At 46.6% G+C, this 16,102-nt stretch overlaps 1 protein-coding gene across 1 annotated transcript in view; it reads right to left on the reverse strand.

Moving 5' to 3' along the window:
* CDHR3 (cadherin related family member 3) overlaps window positions 1–16,102 on the reverse strand; it is a 73,428-nt gene that overhangs the window by 1,051 nt on the left and 56,275 nt on the right. The window contains exons 10-17 of the mRNA XM_007468984.1: window positions 15,139–15,241; window positions 13,995–14,093; window positions 12,312–12,538; window positions 9,829–10,000; window positions 8,000–8,250; window positions 5,932–6,113; window positions 1,066–1,135; window positions 843–891 (exon numbers count right to left, since the gene is read on the reverse strand). Of these exons, the coding sequence (XP_007469046.1) occupies window positions 843–891; window positions 1,066–1,135; window positions 5,932–6,113; window positions 8,000–8,250; window positions 9,829–10,000; window positions 12,312–12,538; window positions 13,995–14,093; window positions 15,139–15,241 (1,153 nt within the window). The remainder of the gene's footprint in view (window positions 1–842; window positions 892–1,065; window positions 1,136–5,931; window positions 6,114–7,999; window positions 8,251–9,828; window positions 10,001–12,311; window positions 12,539–13,994; window positions 14,094–15,138; window positions 15,242–16,102) is intronic.

Genomic DNA, 16,102 nt, shown 5'->3' on the forward strand with positions numbered 1-16,102 from the left:
TTCCCTACAGCATGAGTGGCCTCTCAGGCAGAGGATCCCACCAGCACTTATGCTAATGTGGGCACATTATGGTAACAAGTACCTAATAATAGAGGGAAATTTAATTCCAGCAGCAGCGGCAGCCTGTCCTGGAGAGGAGCCATCCTCCTTCTGAGGAGGACCAAGCGGAGCCGTTCGCATGTGAGGGTGGCAGGGAGCCAATGCACTTGCCTCCCGAATTTGGTTTCCTTCCCTTTATTCACGTCTATAATTGAGCCTTTGTAAGTGAAGGGATGTGTGTAAAGGAGCTAAATTTGGAGCTGATTTCATGGGGGTGATGAGAGCTCTGGAGGCCAGCTTTACCTTATGTTCATCTTGCTGTCCAAGAAGGAATTCTTGGCCCTGCTCGAGGAAAAAAAGAAGCTAAGCTTGCCATTTCTCCATATCTCTCGTTACCAATAGCATGGTGTTCAGAAGCATTCAGAAAGGATGAGGCAGGTGGGGGGAGGTTGAGTCCCAGTGAGCAGAAGACACAGTGGGTTATTGAATTCACCAATTCCCTGAACTGGCCTGTGATTCAGGGAGGGAGGCTGGACAGAGGCGTGGTCCTAGAGTGGGACCCTTTAGGTGGAAACCTGCTGAGGCCTCACACGTGATCATGTGCTTGAGTGTCTACAAGCCAGCTCTGTTTTGAGCCGATCTCACGTTGTGGTGCCGCCTGGAAGTATCAGAACTGTGTAGGCCCGACAACCAAACGCACTGACAGACTGAGTGAAGAGCAGGACGTGGGATATGGTCCTCCATGACTCCACCAGCCTGGAATATGATCAGTGCCTTTATGGGCAACACTGCCACTTAATTACCTGTGTCTGCGGCTTCTCCATCAAAGACAGTGTTCATCTGGATTGTTTCCTAAGGAAAAGAAAGAGACGGCTTCAAGCACAGCCCTACACTCCTCCCCCCAGGAGAGGCTGTTCTTCCTTACAGCCCAGGTTCCTTACCCAGGGCCTTCCTGACATTTATTTATTCAATAGGCACTGTGCTCGATGCTCGGGACACATCGGTGAACAAGGCAGGGCTGGTTACCGCCCGCCCAAAGCTTGCAATCAAGCAGGAGCCATTGACAAAGAGGCACTGCAATTTACTGTGATAAAGCCTATGATGGGGGAATATAGGATGCTATGGGGGCGTGGGGGAACAGGGGTGGGAAAAGGACATTTAATCCAGACTTGGGGAGTAGGAAAGTATCCTGAGTAAACGCGATCTAAGCTGCACAGAAGGAAGCGCAGAAATGCCATGCAGCACCGGCCAAGATCGACATCACCTACGCGGGATCTGTCAGGCAGATGTTACGTGCAGGGCAGGCACAGATGAGTCAGCCTAGGCCGATGCAACGCTGCCTCTAAGCCTGGCCTGCCTCACCTAAGCCTGGTGTTCCACACCTTATTCTTTCCCCTGACCTGTACTCTGTGCCGCCCTCCAGGACCTGACCTCTGCCCCCGGAAACACCCCCTTCCCTCACACGGTGCCCTCCAACGATGCTGTTCTTCAGCACACTCACGAGGGTGGTGTTTGGAGTTTAAAGGGCCTTTGACCCCCGTTTTCATCACATAAGCCGTTACCTACTCACTTGCCCACAGCTCCCCTCTGTGAAAACAGAAGGAATTGAGATTGTACAGCTTTCCTCCATTTGATCAACTCAGAAGCTGCACTTTTTCGGCCAGGGGGATTGATTTACTTAATCGACGAATTTAACTCTACATATGTCTAACTCTCTGAGTGGCATCATCAAGGGTACTTGCCTTAGGCAATAATAAGACCCAGGAGACTGGAGATCACCCCTTCCTCCTGTTTGCAGACCAGTGCTTATAAGCACTTAGGAGACTGGCCTGAAGCCATACTTCCTCCGCGTCCTGCCTGTCATTTCCCAAATTCATGGATCTTAGATCATAACAAAGTCCTATTCCTAGGGGTTAGGGGAGACCTGGGAGGGGGTCACCTTCAAGTTCCATCACTTCCAGTGGGTGGATCAGGTTCAGTGAAAGAAAAATCAGGAGGTCATGTGAGGAGGTAACTCCCCAGCTGTCCTGTGACACTTTGCATTTACATGACTCTTCATAATTTTCCCAGTATCTCCCCACCTGTTATCTCAGGGCAGCTGTTCTCACTCCCATTCCACAGGTGAGGAATCTAATGCTTAAAGAGGCTGAGGGATTCCCTGAGGTCAAGGTCATATGGCCGAGAGGGCAGAGCCAGCCTCAGCCTCCCACCGTGCTCTTTTTCTATCACTTTTCCCTCAAGGTGTGGAAAAGCAAAGCAAAAGTAAATCCCATTGAAGGCTGAAGCACCAGTTCTGGTCTTTAAGCTCCTCTCCCCTAACTCACTCTCCTGGAGAACTAGTGTAGATAATAAACACCACTATTCAATATTTATGAAATCCAGTTCTTCTGCAAATATAGCAGCGGACAGGTTCAGTGGAGGGAACAAATTCTATCAGGAGCTCGTCACACAGCAGTCTGCTCCAGTGGCCAGATACAAGCATCTCCCTGAATGATAAACACCCCTGTGGGACTGTGGCGAGACGGCCGGGGGGAGACCAGAGCCCCTCCCCAACCCGGCGCCCTGGGGCCAGCCTCACCACTGCCGCCTCTCTCTTTGTGTTCTTCATTTCTGCAGGGAAGAGGACAGACAGAAGTTAAGCTTCTTGGACACTAAATTGACCTTAAAATTTTACCCCTACAAAGAGATATCTCTTAAGCAGGATTTGAGCTTAGTATTGCAGGCATAGCAAAGAATTTTCTGTCTCTAGACATGTTTGTTGACCTCCTTCCACCTTCTCAGAAACACACACACACTCTCATAATACACCATTAAAAATTTTTAATTCTTTTTCCAGCTTATTGTCATTACTGGAAACTAGGTTTTAAATGGCTTTATAGGTAACAAAGAAAGAGGGGGTTGCTACCTTTGTTTCTCATCTGAGGATTCTTTGCATCCATTCCTTATGCCCTTTTTACAAAGTAACTAGGATGGGAGATAGTTTGTGAAAAATCTCATTTATCAAAATTATCTCATTCGATATGATCAATAACCACTGTAGTTAAATTTCTAACCCTGCTGAGATATCCCTTGTACATGTCAGATGCACACACCTATGGCTGGAGTGATTAGAGCAATCATTTTTCAAAAAAACTCTTTCCAGTTCTTTGTCCTGTCTCTCCCCATAGCTTGGAGTCTCCCTGAGGCCACAGCTTTGGAGACAGTGGTGACATCTCCTCAGATGGGCCTTGCTCATTTCACCAACGCCCTGAAATCACTCAGCTCTCCCAGCCCATCTGACTGCACCCAGCCCCCATTTCTAACTACCCTAACCTAAGTAACATGTGAGAATGATCAAATCCATCACAATCTGAGAATAAAGTATCATTTGTTCTTTAAAAAGAGGCATCTGTCTAATACAGGGCACTAGCTGTCCTCAGGAGGGGTCACCCCCTCTGTGTGTAGCAGCAAGTAGATTCTGTGTTTAACTCACGGAGAATTCTCCATTCCTGACCCGCTTGGTGGGGAGCAGACCTTTAGGTGCTGATGTCGAGCTGATTGGAGGTGACTCAGTAAGGAGCAGGCAGGACCGAATTAGACCCAAGCGGGCCAACGGCCCCATGCACCCTGCCCCGCCCTCCCCTTCCTCCAGCTACGTCCGACCTCTGTTTCGTTCCATCCACAGATGATGTGGCGGAAAACCCACCAACACAGGACTGTGCCCTGATTCTCCACCGAGTTGGAACCCTTTTATGTAGTACAACAGAGCAAGCAAAAAACAATAATAGCAACAAACAAAGGTAATCGGCACCGTACATACCTACTTTCTTCACCCTGTATCGGGGGAGAAGGGATGGACAAGAATTAACCTGAGAGCACTCTGCACTGGTACACACGTGACAACATGAGGGCCTTTGGGCAACTGTGTTCCCCAGGATTCAGGGCTCGATTGAGAGGGACCAGGGCAGGGGTCTAAAATGCAGAATGGGCTCCCAGCCCTGCTCCATCACTGCTGGGTTGGGACTAAGGAGGCTTGGGAGTTTGATAAGTTTGAAAACTATTGCTTTAGAGAACTTCAGGGAACCTATTTTCTCTGACAACACTGAGTGAGGGCATGACGACCCCATCAGACCTCCCAGCGATTCTTCCTGCCTGGTTTTCCTCCCCAGTAGCCATCTGAACAGAAGATTTGGCCCACAGTGGGAAGGTTCAATGACTAGCAGTTAAACCCTGGCTTCCTGTAATGTGAAGAGCTGGACACCTGGACTCTTAAGACCCTTCCCACGATAACACTGGATTCTATTATTCTGTGACTCTAATTTTATTCTCTGCTATGGGACAAATATTGGTTGCCATATGGTACAACAAATTGCCAGAGAGGCCAGGTCTGAGTCTGAATTACTAGCTACTTTTTAAAAAGTCAACCATGTTGAAAACAATATTTAGAAGGTAACTGAAACCACCAGGTTCAAGGCTCACATTTGACTATAAACTGCATGTGAGTTGCAGTGTCCAGTATTGGATTACTTCCTTTAAGAACTTCTGCCCAAATCCCATTACAGAGCACTGCCATCCTTACAAGCTTAAGCATCACTCTTTTGGAGCTGTTTTTTTTTTCTCAAATCAATTTGTGAGTAGAGTCCAAATAAAAAGGCCTTTTTAAATTTCAGCAGATGCTCAAGGATTTCTTACCTTGAAGTCAAGGTTGCCAATAGCAACGAATGTCCCCAATAAATATGGCACAATGCAATGCACATCTTTATGCTAATACTTTTACTTTTATACTGCCTTTCATCCATAGATTTTAAATTATTTGACAGTAGTAGTTAATCTTCAAAATACCTTTAAAAGACACATAAATCTTATCACCCCTTCTTTTTGCCGGTGAGAAATTCCAAAATTCAAGTTCCAGTACCTCAAGATACTTGGGTGTACAGAGCTAAACTTAGAATCTAGAGTCCTAAGCTCACTGGGACTCAGCCGTGAAAAATCATGCAACAGGATTAAAAAAAAATAGTGTATTAAGCATTTACTCCACATCAGGAACAGTGCTAAGTGGTTCCTTTGCATTTGCTCATTTAATTGTTTGGTTTTCAGATAAAGAAATTGAGATTCACAGAGGTTGTCACTTGCCCAAAGCCATATACCCAGAAAGTGGCAGACCCAAGATTTGAACCTCAACCTTATCTGACTCCAAAGCCCAGGCTCAGAACCATCACGTTCTCACTGTAAGAGCTACTAAGACTCAAGAAACTGGCTCTGGGGAAGCTTGTAACAATTTAATGCTTTCTCCACTTTACTCTAGTACCTCCCTTTAGCCAGCAAAAGACACTCTGCAGAATGTCACCAAAAGAGGCATATAAGTGAGCAGGTGAGCATCCCAGGGAGAGGAAGCAGGCCTGCGTTTACAGCCCTTGAGAGGGCCACACGCAAATGAACAATGATTATTTAGTCAAACCAAAGCCCAGTTTGGTCACTGGAGCCAAAAGTTTAATTCCCTTATTACTTTTTTGTGCTTCCTCTAATTCCATCCCATCCTTTAAATATTCCACAAATAACAGCACGGCATATTCTACTGCTACTCACAACCGGCCTTGTTTCTGGAGCTTTTATCCAGGACAAGGTCACCAAGAGGCTGAAGCCCCGATTTCATTGAGAACTCATCAAGGACGGGGCACGTGCCAGGGAAAAGCAAAGGAACAGTTTCCTGGCCCGGCAGGTGATGAAGGGGGTCCACCAGGACAAGGGGAGCTGGGACATCTCCCCCGTAGCTCCGTTTCCTTTCTTCATTCCAGGCACCCTCTCTACCCTGTGGAGAAATCCCAACTGTCTCCCTTTCCTTCTCCTGACATCACCAGAGGCAGTATCCTCCGAAAGGAAATGGGGGAAGGGCCCAGCCCACTGGCAACTTACAGAGGTTTCTTGTGCTTCCCAGTCTTGCAGGGACAGTGTCTGTGGATGGCTTTGGCCAACAGGACGATCAGGGACACTAGGAGACCCAGAAGCAACATGGAGCCCAAAGTGATGACAAAAGGCACGTACCAGGCTGATGGAAAATACACGTTCTTCCTCAGGATCCGGTAGGTGATCCTGGGCTTGAATGACAGAAGGGGGAGGATGAGTGGAGGCTGGTAGTCTTTGACATCAGAACCCTCTCAACGTTGGGTGGTTGAATGTTCATTCTGCTTTTTGTTCTTGCTCTAAACGTCAGACATGTGCGTGCTCATCGTTCTCACTCTTCAACCCATCACCTTATTTATAGTCTTGCCAGACGTCCATTAGACCAAAACCCAGAAAATGTAGGGAACTGGAGAGCAACTCTAGGCCTAATTTCATTCTCTCTCTTCTCCTTCCCCAAAGCTAAAAATTCCATTGGCTTTTTTTTCCTGCCAAATCATGGCATAAGCTAGGGACTAATATAGCTATTGTCTCTCACTGGGAAGGCATGAGCCATGAAATTTGGGGTTTTTTGTTTCTTTTTTTTAAAACACTTTGTAAGCTTCTCAGTGTTCACTCACTACCAGCTGTGCTGCCAGCTGAGCAGGCTGTTATCACAGTGAGACCTCAAGTTCAGCATTTGCTTCCCAGAGAGGGAGACTGATAACAAACAAGTTATGGAGATTTCCAGGTTGGAGATGTCAGAGCTGGGTTGTGTTGTAAGTTGCAGAAAGGTGGCAGTTCCTTACTTGGGGCACCTACTGGCTCCTACCACAACCCTTCAAGTCACCTAATGCCTCCATTCATTGGGGGTAATATTGAGGGGTAATATCCAGCCCACAGGAAAGGAATATTAAGCAGCTCTTGGTAAGACTCTGAGAAGCAGAATTTGACGACCTGTCACAGGTGGCTTTCTGAGGTTCTGGTTCCTTTTCCTCTGGTGTACTCCAAGTATGGGGCTGCCGACCAAGGGCGCAACTTTTACAAGGATCAGGAGGAAAGGGGAAAAAAGGTTCTGCACAAATATAAGCCAGGTCATCCAAGAAGCCAGGGGCGATAATCCTCTTGTCAGATCCCAAGATGCTCCCTTCTTTCATCACACTGATTCCATTGTGGCACCTGCTTATTTTCTTCCTACTGTTTACGACAGTCTGTAGGTAGTTTATTAATTTGCACACCTGTTTGTAATCCATCTCCCCCTCTAGATCAGAGGCTCTAAAACTTTAGTGCAATCAGAATGGCCTGGAAGGCTTATTAAAAACACAGATGGTTGGGTCCCACCCCACAGTTTCTAATCCAGTAGGTCTGGGGATTTGGTGAGGACTCCAGGTTTCAACATCCTTCCCTGGAAGTCGTAGTGATGATCATGGTTGGATGAGGTATAACTTTAGTGTTCTGGGGTGGGCTCAAGAATTTGCTTTTCTAACAAGTTTCCAGGTGATGCTGCTGCTGCTGCTGGTCTGGGGACCACATTTGAGAACCACTAACCTATACTATAAGCTCCATGAGAGAGCAGAGATCATTTATGGCTTATTCACCAAAGTGCTTGGCATATTATAGGTATTAAATCAATACCTGCAGATTGAATAAGTGGATTTTTTTTTGGAGTGGCGGTGGGGAGTAGGGTACAGATTGACAAATGGTGACTCTTCAAAAGAAGGAGAGAAGAACATCTGGCAGCTAGCTGCTCTCATGGACATGGACTTGTATTGGCTCTTAAGGGCGAGCAGAGAAGGGCTTGTGAAGGCAGCAACATATCCATACCCTGGATGGGCAATGCCTGATCTATCACAAGTCTGTGCATATGTGTACCTCCTTCTTTACCAGACTAGGAAATGTCAGTGGTTCTATAAGCCCAAGGTCTCACCCAGATTTTTTCTACCACCCAGTGACTATTCCGATCCAGCCCACGGTTGGCGTTTTTAGCAACATCCTAACACCTCAACTCTTTTCAGTCCACCCCACATTTCTCCTAGCTCAAGGGGCTCCATCAACATCAATTACAAGGGACGTAACTGGGAAGTCCATCTCCCAAAACCCTTACCCTGGGGGTTGTGGTGACAGTCGTGGTTGGGTGAGGAATGACACTAATGCTCAGGGTCACTGTGCCTGTTTCAACAAGAGCTGCAGCTGTCTTCCTGTCGGACAGCAAGTTGTCATCAGTTATGTAGACAAGTAGTTTGTAGTTCCAGATCTTATCAAGCCCACTAGCATAGTCAAAGCGAGTCGCGAGGATCAGGCTTGTAACGTTGGACCCGGCGTTGGGAGAGAAGGTGAAATGACTGTTGATGTTCCCTAAATGAGATTTGATACAAGGATTTTGGGAAAAGGAGGAAAAGAGCGTGAGAAATAAGGGTTAGAAGAAAACTACATTCAGTCTTTTTCTTAAACATCCCACCTCAGGTGTAGACTACTTCTGAGGTACCAGGGCGGGGGCAGTGAAAGGATATGGGCCTTAACAGCACCAGAGATTTCATGAGTACAGAGAGACTCCGGCTCACAACCAGTGTGGCTGCAATGAAAATGAGAGTAGAAAAGGGCACCAGTACAGGTGTACAGGGAGAATGGCCGCCACGGCGTTGAGCATCAGGCAGAGAGCTAGCAGTCCTGGTGCGGCCAATGCTCATCGTCAGCATTAACTTGGTAACAATGTGTAACTCACGCTCAGACCAATCAGTGGGCGGCAAGAGGGAAGAGGGGGCCACGTCCCTAGCCATGGGCCAAGTTCATTGCACGCCTTTCATGAAACCAGGCTGGTCACACCCGTGACAGATGTCCCTGGAGTCCCCCAAAGGAAGGTGCGTCCCGGGCTGACAGGGACAGTAGTCCCCACCCCCACCTCCCCAGCGGCTCCTCTGGGGCTGCAGGCTCACAGCTTAGGGAGCCCAGAGCAGAGAGGCTGCCCGCCCAAGCAGCTCTTGTTCATTCCTCTGGTGGCTGCAGACCCACTACCAACTAAAAACCAGTAAATGGACCAGGGGATGAGGCAATTTTACTCCCGAGCAACGAAGTGCCCCATAATAAAGGCCTGAGGGTTCTCAGTATGGATTATTTCCATCTTCGGCCACTGCAGTCTCGAGGTGGGCTCTGCCCCTAGGTTTTGTGACACAGCCTGCTGGAGAGGCTTCCTGCTGCTCCAGTTCCGGCTCTGCCAGGGCTCAGCAGGTGGTGGAGCTGGATTTTCACTCTTTCACGTGAAACTGCTCTGCTTGTTTGGGTTTAAATCTCTGGCCCCGGCACTTCATTAGATTAACTATTTTGGTCTCATTTCCATTGAGGGGTGCTCTTTTCTTTCTCTCCCACAATGGTATATTTTTAAAGAGAGAAAATGAATGGAGCAGAAGAGAATTCCTGAGGACGCGTTTCAAAATGCATTTAATCTATTTCATCTATTATTATCCAGAGAGAGGACTGGGATTCCCCTGCCCCCCCCCCACACACACACACCCTGACCCTGCCACAAGCTTGCAGGAAAAGAGGTGGGGGAGGAGTTGGACTAAAAAAATGTTTTTAAGCTACACTAATCTGATTCATGAATCCTACGACAGGCTGGGAATTGGGGGTGGGGGGGGCGGGTCACCATCAATGGGATTCACTGTTCCTTGGGCCTTTGGACAGCCAGGTATGGGAGTCTGGGAAGAGTTAGGTGAGAAGGGGAAGCAAGGTGTGTGTGGGGGAGGGGGGACTGGGAATTCCAGAACCATTTGACTCCTCACCCCTGGTTTCCTCATTCAAAACATCCCACCCCCTACACGCTGTGCCAGATCAGTGTGTGGGCTCAGACCCCCACCCCTTCTCCCTAAACAGCTGCTACAGCCCCCAACACCAAGAGCCCTCAGCAAGGGTCCAGGACCACTGACATCAATACCATACCTGAGCCAATGGAGTAACGAAAAGACCTGGGGCTGGAATCAAGGTCAGTACATGTGAGCTTGAAATTGTAAATATTTGTGCCAACTTTCAGATCCACTGGGATGGCCAGGAAGTACGAGTTTGGGGTACAGATTGGTTTTTCATCATTTTCTTCAATGATGTTCACAGTCACCTAGAGCGGCAAGAAAGTGGCCTCACTGAGTAGTTATCATTGAGCGCTTACTGTGTTTCACGCACTGCGCTGTGTGCTTTTTGTGAATTAGTGAGGTTTAACCTCATCTGAGATCGATAATATGTTTATTCCCATTTTACAGATGGGGAAGCTGAGGCTGAGGGAGATTAGGTAATTGACCTAAGGCCATTCAGTTGGTGAGTGGCAGAGCTGGGATTTGAACTTAGGTCTGTCTTACTCCAAGTCCTATGCTATTAACTTCTCTACTGTGTGTTGTGTGTGTATATGCACATGTGCATAATATACGTAATAATACATTTCCACACACCCCCACACACATGCAGCTAGACACATGTGCTCATCCCCAGATGATGCTGAGTTGTTTTTCCAGTAACGATGATGGATTTATGGTGACCCTCCTGTGCTTCCTTGCTTGCTGCCCCTGTGAGTTGGAAGTTCTGTCTTTAACTTTGGAAGATCGAACAATGGCTCTCAACCATGGCTCCACTTTGTCTGGCCCTCTCCAGACCAAATGAATTGGACTCCCTGGAGGGTGGGGCCCAGGCCTGAATTTTTTTTCTTTTTTCTTCCTTGATTGATTGATTGGCTGACTCAGGTCTTCGTTGCTGTGCACTGGCTTCCTGTAGTTGCGGTGAGCGGGGTTTACTCTTTGTTGCGGTGCACGGGCTTCTCATTGCGGTGGCTTCTCTTGTTGCGGAGCACAGGCACTAGGCTCGTGGGCTTCAGTAGCTGTAGCTTGCGGGCTCTAAGCTCAGGCTCAGTGGCTGTGGCGCACGGGCTTAGTTGCTCCGCGGCATGTGGGATCTTCCCGGACCAGGGCTCGAACCCACGTCCTCTGCGTTGTCAGGCGGATTTTAACCACTGCGCCACCAGGGGAGTCCCCAGGCACGATTTTTATGTTCCCCAGCCGATTCTAATACTCAGCCAGGGTTGAGAACCACTGGGATAGAAGGAGGCGACCTGGCTTAGCTGGGGTCTTGTGTGTAACCCAGGATCTCAGCACTGCACTGAGCCGGTGGCGCTGGCCTGCCACAAGCAGGGGCCAGCCCGTTCTCTTTCATCACCGTCTTTTATGCCTGGTGAATTGGAATATGGACTGGGATGCCTGCCAGCACCGAATCACAGAATGTCAGCCCTGAAAGGGACTTATGTGATCATCACCCGTTTTAAAAGCTTATGAATTTTTGAGTCGTATTCATTCTACCTCTGAAATTTGGGGATTTCAGCTATTTCTGAGCCCAGGAATAAATTGAAATGTTCTCTCTAGTTAGCTCCCAAAGTGGACTCCATTCATTCCTCTCAAAAACCCAGGCTAACAAACACGACAATTACCTTCAACTTAGCACATCTTTTTCTCAGCTAGCAATGCCAAGCCTTACACATCATTGAAAACATCGTCCCACTAATTCAAAGCAAGTCATCAGAGGAACTGGACTATTCAGGCATTGGGTTATGAGGTGACTCTCCATGTGTGAGAGAGAAATCAGGGTACAAAGATAAGCATTGCTCGGACCCCCTTGGCAAATTGGGATCAAAGTTGAGAAATGAACTCTGCCTCCTGACCCTGGACCAGTCATTCACTCACACAGGGCTGCCTGCCGCTAGCTGAGTTCATTTTGCCTTAGGCTTTTTCACTTTACTAACGGGAAAGACCAAGAAATAGTTTCCTCTTTGTGACCATCATATTACCCTCAAATATTCCTAACCACTGGCAGCACAGACCTGTCAAAGCCTGGCTCCTCAAAGCGTGGCCATGGACCAGCTGCCTCGGCACCACATGGAAGCATGTTAGAAATGCAGGTTCTCAGGCCCTACTCAGACCTACTGACTCAGAAATGCATTTAACCAGATTCTCAACATCAGAGGTTACAAAGCAGCATAGCGCTGTGTCAAGCCAGATCATTTTAAGACCTATGCCATCTGGTATGATGGGGCTCAGGGTAGGAACAGGGTAAAACTACTTGGGGGCGATGCACAGCTCCAGCCCACCTCAACAGCAAGGGGGGATTTAAGGGCAACAGGAGGAAGCTTGTCCCCCAGGGTGGCCATCCATCTCAGTGCTTCTCCCAGTCACCCATAAACGTGGGCTTACAGATGTCAATCTTTATTTCCTGGCACTGCTATGTGTGTCTGATTGTGCTGTCTGCGACACCCCTAGCCATTTCTTGTCATGTCTGCAGGAGGTGCCCTATTAAGATTCCTTATTGCTACGGCCACATCTGGAGGGTGCCAGGGAGACCCAAAGTCAACCACTTGGGCTGGTGTGAATACACCAAATAGCCCCACTCACAGTGACTGAGCTGCTGTCCTCGCCGTTGGTGGCCTGGATTCTGAGAATATAGATGGGGGTTGTCTCGTAGTCCGCTTTAGTCACCAGCTGGAGTTCTCCCGTTTGGGGATTAATCCAAAATATGTTTGGGTAGTGCTGGCTGGCCCCTCCGGTGGAGATGGAGTACACGATGCCTCTCTGGGGGAAGTCTTTATCTGTCGCTTGCATCCGTCCAACCCGGGTTCTAGCTGGAAGAATAAAGTACCTGCGATTACTGCTGAGAATAATATCTGAGATTAGTCCTGCTTTGGGGATGAGAGGAGGAATTAGGAGCAGACACTCTCAGTGCCATGGGCAGAAAGACTTTTGGGGGCCTCTTTGCTGTTCAAACTCTGTATGTTTTACATCTTTTAAATTCAAATTACACTAATGACACCCACTAGGAAACTGGCCATATGATTTAAGCACTACTGTGAAGTCTAAAAGACAATTCATACCCTCATATAGACTCCAAGCACACCAATTATTATATGATCCTAAGGCTGCAAATAACCCTCACATATACATCTTTTTGCAGCAGTGTTGTCTTTTTTATTTTTCAAATTTTCTATAATGAGCATGGGTTGCTCTTATAAAACCAGATGAAAAACATGATTTTTAAGGGTTTAGCAACAGGATGATTGGAATATTTTTGATTTTTAAATCCTGTTCCATTTTGCTTATTTTGCAAGTCTTGTTGGTGGGCTGCTGGACTTCGGGCTTGCTTGTTTTATAGAAGTTCTTCCTCATAAATTATACTCCTCAAGGGCAGCATCTTCTCTTATTCAACTATATAGAACAGCACTATGTGCTTGACCCAGAGTAGGTGATTAATAATTGTAGCAAGATCTGTGAATTCATAAAAAGCCTATTCCTGTTGCACTTATTATTCACTGGATAAGGCATAAGGAATCGACAGCGTTTTCTTCAGACCCTCTTTTTGTATTTTGTTTAAAATGTAATGTCAGGAAATGGAGCTCATCATAAAGAGAGAGAAGGAAATGGAGAGGAGATCATTTTAGAGGGAGATTTTGGGGTTTGTTTGGTTTGGTTTTTAGTGCAGAAGTATCCACAATCCAAGTCTCAAAGACTGTGGTGAGGTCTGATTATTCTAGAGTTAACAGTCTCCCCTTCACTGCGAGAGACGGGGAGAAACCCAGCTGGAGTGGGGAGGAGCCTGCAGAAATCGAGGCATCCTAAAGGGCAGAAAAAGAGGCCTCCAGGGAATCCTTCAAAGGGAAGAGAGAAAACATCTTTATTTTGTCTTTAAATGAAAGAAATCTAGAAATGGGAAGCCTTCTCTCTATTTTTAAATTTCAATTCTCTGAGTGAGCTGGATAAAAATCACAGTGGAGACCAAGGGAAAACTTAGGCTGCAAAAAGAGAGGATTAGTTGGAATCAGGCACCCAGACAAAGAGGCAATCAGGGGGTTCAGAGAAATGCAGTTTAATCAACAGTTTTCAAAATCTGGATTTCACCTGAAGGGCTCCTCTACAGTGAGGAGAATTTAAAAAGAAGTAAGACATGCAATAACCAGGAATCAGCTGTGAGTCGCTGTGCACAACACCACCAGGGCCTCTGACAGGGAGCCTCCTCCACCCAAGTGCCTCCGGATGAAGGGGTCTATCAAGAGCACTGGAGTCTGTGTCTCGTTGGTCACTTACATGGGCTTAATTCCGACATGGCAAATATGTAGGATGGGCTATCAAAGACAAGAGGAAACTCATTTTCTGGGCTTGTTAGGATATAAATGTAGATATTATCTATAAACAGAAATAGGAAAAAATAATTAAATCACAATACAGGCATCCCTCATTCTGTTGCGTTTTACGTATTGCAGTTTGCAGATATTGTGTTTTTTACAGATTGAACATTGTGGCAACCCTGTGTCGAGCAAATCTATCGGCACCATGTTTCCAACAGCGTTTGCTCACTTTGTGTCTCAGTGTCATGTTTTGGTAATTCTCGCAATATTTCAAACGTTTTCCTCATTATTATATTGTTATGGTGATCTGTGATCAGTGATCTTTGATGTTACCATTGCAAAAAGATTATGACTCGCTGAAGGTTCAGATGATGGTTGGCATTTTTTAGCAATAAAGTTTGTTTGTTTTTTTTTCCCGTACGCGGCCCTCTCACTGTTGTGGCCTCTCCCGTTGCGGAGCACAGGCTCTGGACGCGCAGGCTCAGCGGCTATGGCTCACGGGCCCAGCCGCTCCGCGGCATGTGGGATCCCCCCGGACCGGGGCACGAACCCGTGTCCCCTGCATCGGCAGGTGGACTCCCAACCACTGTGCCATCAGGGAAGCCCAGCAATAAAGTATTTTTAATTAAAGTATGTACATTATTTTTTTAAGACAATGCTATTGCACACTTAACAGATTACAGTATATAGTGTAAATATAACTTTTATATGCATTCGGAAACCAAAAAAATTCACGTGACTCTCTTTATTGCTTTGTGCCAAGCCAAAGAGTTTGAATGTGAACTTGACAGCTATGGGGAGACACTCAAGGGCTTTCAGCAAGAAGTAATACGGTGGCATTTGCGTTTCCTGAAAATCACTGTCAGAAATGTGGTGGATGCGTTGGAAAGGGACAAGACTAAAGGTGGGCAGAAAGACTCTTGAAACTGTTCTTGGTGAAGGACAGGAGGAGAGGCTGGGCTGATTCCCAAGTGTTGGGGCTTTTGGAATTCTCCTTTTGAACATAAATACATCCCCAGCCCAAGCCCAAGCATTGCCCAGCACAGTTTAGTCATTGCTACTCAAGGAAGATGCTTCATGAAATAAACCAAAATGATACTTGCTTTTATAGTAAGGAGGGGCAACATCCTGCACCTGGATTATCACAGTGTATTTATTGCCGGCTGCTAGATTACTTGAATTTTCATAATCCAGATCACCAATCAACTAGATTAAAACAGAGAGATCAGATTACACAGAATAAACAATCCTTTTAATTAAACTGACACTTTCATGTACTGTTAGTAGACATGTAAATTGCAAAACCTTTCTGGAAAGCACTTTTTCCCATAGGAGGAGCTTTAAAAAGTTATGTCCATACCTTTGCTCACTGCTAGAGAACTTACTTGAAAGAATTTATCAGGAGAGAGAATCTGTTTAAAGATGTTCATCAAGCACTATTGCCCAGCATAGGCTCAAGATTTCAGGTTAAGTCAAAGAGAAGCATGATACAGAATCCTACATGCAAGGTTATTTCCATCATTTAGAATACTTATGCGTATATGTATAGACTATACATAAAATCTATGCATAGGGACGAAGACAAGAAAGAAATATATCAACATGTTAATAGTGGTTATTACTGAATAGTAATGCCTTTCTGTGTTTCCTACATTTTCTACAGTGAACCTGTATTAATTTCTCAAACAGAAAAAAAAAAAGAAGTTATTTTTAGTTGACACAGTGCATAAAATTGGTACGACTTTTTGGGGGATGGGAGGTGGAGAAGGGGGTGTTTGAGAGGATGGCTAGTGGGCTGCTTGCTCTTCTTCCTGAGGCTTTATCTCTGATGCAGAGATCTCCCCCATCAAGACCACCCCCCTGTAAGACCTCCACCTTACCCTGCCCTTCTATCTCTCTCCTCCTTTCCCCCCAGCCCTCCAGTGGGAACCTTGTTGTTAAATGTCTCACACAGCTCATTGAGACCTGCCTTTTGCTCCCGTTCTTTTTCCAATTACGTGTTTGCCCCAGTGGAGATGCCCCTCTTTTTTGGGTCTCCAGTGGTTCTACATTGCGGAATTCAGCAGG

This window comes from Lipotes vexillifer, unplaced genomic scaffold (assembly GCF_000442215.2).
Source record: "Lipotes vexillifer unplaced genomic scaffold, Lipotes_vexillifer_v1.1 scaffold1002, whole genome shotgun sequence".
Lineage (NCBI taxonomy): Eukaryota > Metazoa > Chordata > Mammalia > Artiodactyla > Lipotidae > Lipotes > Lipotes vexillifer.